Below are 10762 nucleotides of genomic sequence, written 5' to 3' on the forward strand. Positions count from 1 at the left end.
ATTACAGGCGCGTGTAAGTAATTGTGGCTTTGACATTGAAGACGATGTATGCAAGTAAGATCCAGTCATCTCACCTAAAAGAGTCTGTGGGCCCCAACCACAAGATAAAGTTAATATCCTCATGCGTAAGAGCTGAAATGAGAATGCCTCTTCAGCGTCTCAGCTTCCAAAAACAGACCTGCGAGAGGCTTCAAAGACAGAGCTCTGTCCAAAATAAAAAGCACAGAGTACACAATAGTGAATAGAATAGAATAGAATAGAATAGAATAGAATAGAATAGAATAGAACGGTCTGTGTTTTTTTATTTATAGTTATAATAAAAAAAAACACAGAACAAAGAAAACATGTACATAGATATTAAACTTGAATTACGAAAAAGGATCAAATATACATAAAATGCCTGTATAACTTTAAAAAAATTATATATATATATATATATATATGGGGGGGGGGGGGGGAGAGGCCTCTGCAGAGCAGAGTTCAGTTCTTTGATGGCTCTGTGGTAGAAAATGTTTTGATGTGTTGAGTGTCAGGTTGTTGCTGGAGGAGCACCATTCTGCCAGTTTGTGGCAGACTCATCTGCAATTTAGACAATAATGCAAATTGCAGCTTTACTGCTTTTGTTAAAATCCCTCAATTTCAAGAATCCTAAAACCTACATAACACCAAGGTGGTATGTAGGTTTTAACATTCTTGTGTTTTGGACTGAGGTACTTCGTGGTAGATAGTTTGACTCTTGGTGGTTGATGCAGATGGTTCATGTACAGTAAAGCCCAAATTGCACTGATTCAAATCTCACTGAACTGAAGCCAAAAGTGGCAAATAGCCTGATAGAATAATTTATGAACTTTTACGATGAGTTCAATCAATGAAGTAGAACTATCTGACTGTAAGTGAGTTTCTCAGTAATCATTTACGTGCATGCAACTTTTTTACCACCTACCACAGATGTCTGCGTGACCAGCTTCAGCATTGAACCGAACACCAAAACCACTTCCCTTTCTTATTATAGTCCAAATGGAGAAGTAAAAACAAGACAGGCAGATGAGTGTGCCATTGATTTGGATTACTGTCATTGTGTCTGAGTTCCTTTACACATCATACATCTCTCTCTTTACTTGCAGCACACTGTGTACATCTTTATCTATACAAAACCTATACAAAAATATCTTGGAACTATATCAAGATCACCAACAATGTAAGTGACAGATTTTATCTTTTAATGACTACCTTTATTTGAAAACATATACATAGCACAAATGTACTTCATTTTTATAACACATTTGGTGCAAACTCTTAGAAAATGAAATGAGCACCAACATCTGAATTTACATTTAGTGACACTGAATGGTTCTGTCTTGAATCCTGAAGATAGAAATGTGATATTTTAGGCTGCGCATGCCACCTGACTGTTTTAAAGACGGCCTTGTGCATCACAAAAGATGCAGTATCTGTTGTACACGATCCTGTATCACTTTATATCAGTTTCAGGGACGTACATGTATTCACAAATATATCCTCAAACAATGCAAGAAATATGGTGATGGATACTGCAAACCTATGTAAATATGTAAATGATGAATGAAGTATCACTTATGGGACAATCCCCTCTTTTTTCTAACTGACGTGCTGGTCAGTAGCTGACTCACAGTTTTTCAAGTCTGTCTTAAAACAACAGTCAGGTACCTAAATGAACATTGACATATGTTTTTCTTGCTGTTATCACCTGTTCATACTGATCATTAGATGATCCCTTCGCAATGCACTTACAATGAGAGTGAAGGGGGGCCAAAATTCACAGTCCTCCTCCTGTGCAAAAATGTATTTAAGAGTTTATTTGAAGCTAATATGAAGCTTCAGCAGTCCAAATGAGTCAAATCAAGTCAAGGTCTCTCAAGGTCTTTTTACTGCCAAGATCTCTTTTTGTTACTGTACATCCACTGCAGCTGAACAGGAAAACACTGTACATTTCTACTAAAAAGACTGTATGGAAACTATGGAAGATATCCACTTTATTTGACTAAGTCAGACGGCTGAAGCTTCATATTATCTTCAGATAAACTTTTAAATTTTTTTTTTTTCTCTAAAACAAAGACTGGATTTTTGCCCACATCACTTACATTCTAAGCGCATTTGTCAGTATGAACAGGAGGAATTATTACAGCAAGCAAAACATGTTTCGATGTTCATTTGAGCACCCGACTGTTATTTTAAGAAAGACTTGAAAAATTGTGAACCTATCCTTACAGGATCAGTCCATAGGTCTTTTCAAACTAATGCAACTTTCTAATAGTGACAAAATATCAGCAAAGAGCCTGCTGTGGTTGGTTAACTTTTAAATCTTTTTTTTTTTTTTTTTTTTTTTTTTTTTAGTGTACCCTCATATATTATATAGTAAGGTTCTATCCTGTCTAGATTTCACATTACTGAGATGAGAAATTTAGCAGCAGGTCATAATAAACATTAAACTAAACTGCCATTCCATTTAATTTCAGACACAACATGAAAGTCCCCAACATCCTTCACCTGTTGTACTGCATAGAAATTCTGGGAGTGCTATTGTGTGGAGTTGAAAGTGATGTTACTCCTGCCGACCCATGGAGCACTTCTGATGAATCCCCAAACATCACCTTAACTCATAACGAAACTACACAAGAAGACAAGTCAACATCCCCAGCTAGTCTCACCTCTACTGCCAGCAGCACAACTGAAGCCACCAAGTCAACAGTGGCCCCAAATAGTCAATCAGCCCCAAAATATAGCGTTTCACCTCCACCTGGCCCAAATCCCACCACCAACACACATTCCAGTATATTTTACAAGAGAGAATGTCTCGAAGTGTTAATGGTGGCTGGAGGACTGATGATAGCCTGTGTTATTCTGCTGTTTTCCACTTTGATGTTGACGTTGAAGGTGTGCCAGTTGAGCAGACGCATCAAGGTGCTGAGCAGCAATGCTGACCTGATCAGCAACTCTGAATACTTGATGGGAAATGCCGAGAAAAACAAAAGCAAGTCAGAGACAGAAGCCAAAGAGACCAGTATGTTGATGGCTGACGTCAGTCAAACACAGGAGGAGGTGGGTAACAGTACCACCAAAGAAGAAGAAGAGACGGTAATCGAGGATGGACAAACGGGAGAAGAGGACAAGAAGAAGTCTGGAGGCACTGCCAACAGTGAGGAGGTGTCAGCAAGTGAGAATAAGGAGACACTTGTGATCGGAGATGAAAATCCCTCCTCCCCGAAGCTGCAAGAGGAGGCAGCAGATTCCCAGTCCGCCAAAGCTGTGGCAGCCTCCTCCTCTGAGGGCACAGAGGAACCAAAGGATGTGGTGTAGAGTGAGAGTGAGAGCGAGTGTGTGTGTGTGTCTGTGTGAAGCCAGAGTTTCCTTAGTAACTGCCTTCAGTTCTCTATAGTTTTACAACCTCTTTAAATAAATGGTACTCTTTCTTCAGCAGCTTTTGCTTTTCAGTCAATAGAACAACTGCATGTGCTGCAAAATCTGTCATACTCTGAGTCATACTCTGTCATATGTACTCACCTCTGAGGATTTCTGGTTGAAAATAATTGGTTGATACTGTATTTTTCTGTCATTTGTGTGTAATATTAAAATTTACTAATATAATACAGGTTTGTACAATTGTGTCAGTTTGTATCTTACACACTTTACTTTTTGAGATATACAAATAGATGTACATTTATGACATTTACGACATACTGCATGACCACCAGAGAAATTAAACAAAGATTGTGACCTCAATTTTGAATGAATTAGAAGCCATTTCACATTTAGTTGTGATTGTGTATAAAGTATGTGCATGTTAATGTGTGTGTGTGTGTGTGTGTGTGTGATAGATAGACAGAGATAGAGGAAGAGAAAGAGAAAGAGAGAGATCTGCTTGATTAGCAAGCAGAGAATGTGCCTCTCCCGGGCAGTGCCACTCAACTCAGAAAGAACGCTCTCTTTCACCTCAGCCAGAGCTGACAAAGCAACACAAAAAAGCTTTTCAAAAATCCAACACGGGGTTGTTTCCGCCGTCTTGTGCAGATATTTGTCCATCTACTTACTTGTGGCGTCATGAAGGGTGTGCACCTTTCATTTAAAGTCTGAATAGTTTGTCCCTTCTCAATGCGGCCTCTGCTTTAACTTTGCGTGCAATAGCAGGGAGATGGAAACGCCTTGAGACGGGTTGGCTCTGGGTGACGTGCCAGTTTAGAACTGGGATGGGGTTGAAACCATCTGATTCATCAGTTTAAAGTAAATGTCAAACATTTTCATTCGAAGTGAGAATTTGACTATTTTGGCTTTTGGGAAGGGGCAGTTACAGGATACATTTGGAACAGTTTCAATCTCAGATAGTAAGAAAGTACAGAAATAGGTGAGTGAGGAAGTAACAAATGCATTTCGAAACAATTCTTTGTTTAATTTACATGACAAGTGAGCAAAGACAAGTCTCAAACTGATACAAAAGAATACTCAGCTGCTGTGGTTGCATAAATCAGGAATCTACAGTGTGGGATTTGTTGCATTTTACATGATTAAACCCTGATTAGAAAATAAATGGAGGTAAGAATTATCTGTATCACTGTTGACCTGTTCCTTGTGGAGTGTGGTAGGAGTACAGCAATGCAGTGCAGAATGGAGAGTTGCCTGTATTGCTGATGACAGGTAGGAAGCTGCAGTGGAGGAGAGTCCTCTGCCATAAATCCTGAAGCTTTTTGTGGCAGCCTCTAAATTTAGACAGGGAAAATAACAGCCAATTACAGCACAATTTCTTCAGTGCTACTTTGTAAAGGGGTGCTTTAGAGAAGGATAATATTGATTTAGGTGACAACAGTCTAATTTATTTTGAATATAACCACCTGCAATCAGTCAATTAATCTAACCACAACAATAGTTGTTAGTCTAAATGCAGAAGTAAATCCTGGAAGCTGCCAGATTTATGGGGGATTGATGAGGAGTTTCCTCTGTAGCAGCCTTATGCGCTCCATTTCTCCTCACCCCCCCCCACCACCACCCACCCCCCACCCCCACATACACAACACCCCATCCCTCCCCGCTCACTTCCACTGCACAGTAAATCCAGAGCCTGCAGTGCCTGATCGCGCCAACCCAAAAGATCCATAAAAGAGGCAATATCAACTCTCAGTTCTTCAAAGAGGACAAAAGGACCAGGCAGCAAACTGGTCAGGGCTACCTCAGACACCTGCACTGGACAAGTGAGCAAGGGTCAAATTCTATGAGGGGAATTCAAGCGTAAAAAAAAAAAAAAAATCACCTTCAGCAGAGCAGCAGCTGGTCCCGAGCGTGAAAGCAGGAGAGGAAAGGGAAGAGGGTCTGGACAGCAAAAAGGAGCAGAGAAAAGTGACTGGAATGATAAGATGAGAAGGTGAGTTATGGACAAATTTCAAGACTCTTTTTTTAATTTTTTTTTTTTAACACATTCTGCCACACCCTGCCTCCACATAATACTGCAGATTCAGCTGTATGGAGCTCCTGGCTGTGTCTTTGCCTGCCTTTGGACCGGCTGATGCCTTAGTTCTCTGTGGAGTCATTAATAAAACCCATCTATTGAGCTAGTTCTCCTCCTCTGAGGGCATGGGACCGACTGCACTGACAACCACTGATGACTGAACACGCAAACTGATGCTGGGGAAAATGACTACAGGGATTCTCATCCTGTGTGATGAATGATATTCTTGAATAGACTAGAAATATCCTCTTACAAATTGGGTCAAATGTTTATCAAGTTAAAGAAAAAGAATAAATTACAACCTTGTCCTTAAATTACCCCTTACTGATGGTACATTTACAGTATGACCATTTTCTAGAGAGGACACTGCCAACAGCATCCCTAAAAACATGCCTGCACGATCAGGGGAGTCAGTTTAGCATGTAATGTGAATGTATGTACCTGCAAGCTATGCAGTGATGTGCAGCTGTGTGTGCACTTATATACAAAATGATTCTGTGCATGTGTGTGTAAGACAATGATAGAGAGAGAGAGAGAGAGATTCTGGCAGAAGGTGGAGCTATAAAGCAACAATGAAACCAGTATTATTCAGCACAGCCCTCTGCAGTTAGCTTCTCCTACAGATAGCAAGTGCACATTCCCTGTGTTCACTATCCAAGCACACTGCAGGCATCACCTCTACTTACACTGTGTGTCCTCTTGAGGTAAAGGGGATGCTGTGTAAGACACAACATAATATTCCAGTCTCCCTGTCTTTCTTTTAGCAGGCATGAGCTGCTGAAGCTTCCCCCTAATGAGGCCCTGCTGGAACTCCTGCTTGTGTTGTTGCTGGGGTTGCGTGTCCTAGCCGTGTGCCCGTCCGTGTGCTCCTGCAGCCGCAGCCACAGGGAGGTGGACTGCTCCTGGAGGGGACTGAGACAGTTGCCCAATGGCCTGCAGCACAACCTGCGCTCCCTTAACTTGTCCCACAATCGGTTCCACAACCTGGACGGCCAGCTCACCCCATACACCCACCTCCGCGTCCTTGATTTGTCTCATAATCGGCTGAGTCACCTGCCCACCGACTTGCCTCGTTCCCTCTGGCAGCTCTACGCCGCCTCCAATCGCATCCAGCTGCTGGACAAGAATGATACGGTCTACCAGTGGAATCTGCGAACGCTTGACCTCTCCAACAACAAGCTGGAGCGGGCTATCTTCATCAACAACACTCTGATCAATCTGTGCACACTCAACCTGAGCTACAATCACTTCTGGACTTTGCCCACCAACATGCCTGCACACCTGGAGACTATCGACCTGTCCCACAACTTGCTTGTGAAGGCACTGCCGGGATCCCTGGACCGGCTTCCCAAATTAACTCACCTCTACCTGCATGCTAACCGCTTTTCCACAGTGCCCTTCGGAGTGTTGGACAAGATGGCATCACTTAGACTCATCACTCTGGGTGACAACCCTTGGGCCTGTCACCTTTATGATGACATCACCTACTTACTCTCCTGGACTCAGCGTACCCCTGCACACGTCCTGGGCTGCCCTTGCCACACCCAGCCTGTCTGTGGAGGGTTGCGCCCTGGCAGGACTGGAGGCTGGCACTTTGCTTCCTACAACCTGCCCCCCCTAGCAGCAAGTGCGCAGGAAATGAGCTCCATGCCCCCGGAGGCTAGGGTAACCGGGTGGTGGTACATGTCTGTTTCTGCTCTGCTAAGCACCACCAAGGAGACCTTAAGCACACAGCACCACCCTTTCACAACCACACCCATCAGCATCTCCTCCCTGCCACTCAGAACCACAGGCACACACCTAACTATTAATCACCTTTCTGCTACTGATAGCCCAGCTGCTGCGGATCACATGCTCCACACTGATTCTCATTTAATCTCTGGCACAGTGAAAGCCTCTCCCAGTGACTCACTCCACACCACTGACACATCCGCAATTTCTGACACAAGCTTCATCACTAAAACACCTATCAGGGCTTACATGACGCTTGCCACGGACCGATTCTTTACAACAGAGAGCCCTTCCATCCTAACAAAGAAGACAACAACTCTTCGCACCAGGAGTGTGAGGAGGCAGAATCAGTCCCTTCCTAGTGGCATCAGCAACAGCAGCCCAGCCTACGCTACCTGCTCCTCTCTCAACCTGGGGCTTCTGTTTCTCATTCTGCAACATGTACTTTGAACGATTGTATTCTGACTATGAATTTACAGCACATGCACAAGACTGTTGACTGTTGTAGTACTGTTATGTTTGTATATTACCAACTCTCTTCAGCAAAAGGCCATTTACAACACTAAGTACAGGCTTTATTCCTGCTATCCTGAGTATAGTATCATGCTACATTTATAATTATAGGTCAAAAAACAATGCTTTAACTTTTCTACAGTAGTAACATTTTTTACAGGCCTCCCCTCAAATGACATTGTCATTGATTTAAAAAAGAACATTGTAATGAATGCAGCGAAGCACATGATGGCACTATACATTCAAGTACCAGTTTTGTCTGAACGTAGCCTGGTGCTCATCTGCAACTACCCTTAGTACCTGTTCGGTACATGTTGTGGCCCACCAATTTTTTGTGCATGTTTTATTTTCATCCTTCCAATTTTTCCAAAACCATCGGATGGATTTAGCTGATGTTGTCATGGTCTTATCATTGTATTTTTCCCCAACTTCCTCTAAGTTCCAAATGACTCATTTTGACTCTTTTAATAGACATCCTTGATGCTTGCCTGCTTGTGTCATGTAACAAACCAGAGGAGCAATCTTTTCTGTAGACAGGATGATGTAAGAAACTGCCCACGACATGCACATAACAGGAAACAACACAGACTCTGTGGAGCAGAGGGGAAAACACATGGACAATGTTGTGTCACTATCTTTAACAAACTCCGAGTGCCGAGTCCTGCTTCTGTATTTTGATCACATCTCAGACTTAAGTGTCCTTCATGATTCAGTGGTGCTCGTGAAAATTATCTGCATGGTGATCGAACGTTCCAGGAATGCTAACGTACTGGTATATTGCTGCAGAGCATTAAAGCACAGACATTTCCATCTTATTTATATGGAATTATTAAGATATTCAAATCTTGGTTGCCATTTAGTGTAAATATCAGTAATGTGCCAGCCTACAGATTTTTACATTTTAGTAATACCTTTGCATATGGTACCAAAAGGACAAAAGGTGCCAAAATAGTAAGAAAAGCATTCAAGCAAGCTGTATTTCATGAATTAAAGAAGGATACAGTGTCTGGGAGTCACTTTATTGTTGGGTGCGTCTCCAGGTATCTTCTGTAAAGTTAAATAAAATGTGCTCAGTTATGTACAACTTTTGGTCATTGTTTGAATTTTTTTTAGTATTCAACAACTACATCTCCCATGAGTCTCTGTCAATCCTCATGGGAACCTTTAGTGTATTTGTTTTTACATTTATATATAATAGGAATGCTCATAAAGCATAAAAGTACTTATTCCAAATTTAATCACACATGGGAACTGCCCAGTACAAACACTTTCTTATCAGTGGGTAATTGAACAACAATTCTGAAATGTGGTGTATTAGTTTTTGTTCAAAAGATAATTGAAAAAAGAATCAGCTATGCATAAATACACTGTGGAGCAGAGACTAGCCTAGGAGTATATGCTCTCTATATGACCTCCAACATCTTGAAGAGAGGTGAGAAAATCTCACTTGCAGCAACATCTGTGACACAGTGGAAACCAGGGCTCCCTCCTGGAATTGTGTGACACGAGGAAGGTGAGAGCCTGGTGAACAGGTGACCCTGGTGGTTCAGCCAGGTACAGCCAAGGAGAGCAATATGGAGTCACTGTCACCACCCACACTGTGAATGATAAACATCTGATGTAATGCCTGTCAGGCCATGAATCATACCTGAATAGCTAAAACAGAGAGGAAAATGAAATGTAAATATACTCCCCTGTATAAAAATTCCAACTTATATTTACAGATAGAGATAGACAGATAGTTATGTGGTTGATGACAATCAGGCACCGCAATGATTTAGCATGGTAACATTTCATTTTAAAGGTTTATTTGATAAAAACAATAAAATGACAGTCAGAGAGAATTGACAAAAATAACAGATCATTTTATCTGCACTCCAGCCTTCAATCATATCATATCTTGAAAAATCTGCATCACAAATTTTGAAACACCTGCAGAATAAATTCTGTGTATTTATAGCTTAGAGGCAGAAGCCAAAACTGAAACAAACCTGTGGTTATTGTGCTGTTTATTTATAAGCAAGTCACACCAAGTTAACCTGGTTTTCATTTCTCCCCTCAGTTCACAGTTTCTCTCTTCAACTTACATCCTCATGTCACCACCTATTAATTATTGGTTATTTTATTGACTTTATTCTTATGCCACATAAATTTCTGCCAATATGAAGTACTGCTGAACGTATTAACCAGCCAGCCAGCCAGATAGTTCCCACTGTAGACCTAGTTTATGGGACATGAAAAGACAAAGTGAGGACGAAGTACAACTGAAGTTCAAGTTCAAAATTCATGTTGTACTGTTTGTGTTTAATGCGGATCTTTTTATGGTTTGTATTTGGCCACAAACTCATGGTTTGCCACAAAGACAGAAACTTTCTCATTGCCACTTATATTCTAATCCTTAAGGACACACATCTCCATAACAGATATAGTATATATATATATATATTTTCCTGCCTCCCTTTAACTGCAGAACTTTAAAACATCCTTTCAAACTACTGTACTGTAGGTGCTAGTGAGCTGCCCTGCTAGCCAATTATTTTCTCTGTAGACAACAGAAAGTCATGTCAGATTTCTCCTCTGGCTTCTCCTAATAACTGACAAGGTGTAGAAAGCTAGTATCATTTACTGCTGCCATGCCTCCCCCCTTCATCTCTCCTCCCGGGCTTATTTTGAGTGAACTGCCTTCTTTCTTTCAGCCACACTCAATAAGACTCACCCTCAGTGTACTTCGTTGCACCCAGCAACCCTGTTGCCCTCTTGTGTTCTCATATATACATTTAATTCCAGATCAGCTTTAGAGACAGACAGGCAATGGCATTTAGGATTTTTTTTTGATGTTGTTATTTTCAGTTTATACATCTACTACTGCTGAAAAAGCCCTGTATACAGAAATAACAGGGAGTCCAGACAACATCCCAGCATTTTAGCTGCTCCCCTTACAGCAGCCTGTGAAAGTCAGTCTTTCCCTTCAGCTAGAGAGGCTGCAGGTTCACTGTCGGTGGTGAACCTGAGGTGATGCACTATGTTAGACTCACCACGCCTAAA

General features: G+C 41.6%; 2 protein-coding genes across 2 annotated transcripts; both read left to right on the top strand.

The window, feature by feature from the left end:
- Positions 1–1055: 1055 nt before the first annotated feature.
- Positions 1056–3628, top strand: LOC122995508. The gene is made up of 2 exons (XM_044370796.1): positions 1056–1198; positions 2496–3628. The coding sequence occupies exon 2, from the start codon at positions 2503–2505 to the stop codon at positions 3334–3336; it is 834 nt and encodes a 277-aa protein (XP_044226731.1). The 5' UTR covers positions 1056–1198; positions 2496–2502; the 3' UTR covers positions 3337–3628.
- A 1753-nt stretch (positions 3629–5381) lies between these two features.
- Positions 5382–8756, top strand: LOC122995776 (oligodendrocyte-myelin glycoprotein-like). The gene is made up of 2 exons (XM_044371146.1): positions 5382–5389; positions 6184–8756. Exons 1-2 carry the CDS (start codon positions 5382–5384, stop codon positions 7652–7654), a joined length of 1479 nt encoding a protein of 492 aa, XP_044227081.1. The 3' UTR covers positions 7655–8756.
- The last annotated feature ends 2006 nt before the right edge of the window (positions 8757–10762 follow it).

The sequence above is a fragment of the Thunnus albacares genome, chromosome 13 (genome assembly GCF_914725855.1).
Source record: "Thunnus albacares chromosome 13, fThuAlb1.1, whole genome shotgun sequence".
Classification (NCBI taxonomy): domain Eukaryota; kingdom Metazoa; phylum Chordata; class Actinopteri; order Scombriformes; family Scombridae; genus Thunnus; species Thunnus albacares.

Coding starts and splice junctions, on each gene's coding strand:
- LOC122995508 (XM_044370796.1), top strand. CDS start 2,503: ATGAAAGTCCCCAACATCCTTCACCTGTTGTACTGCATAGAAATTCTG.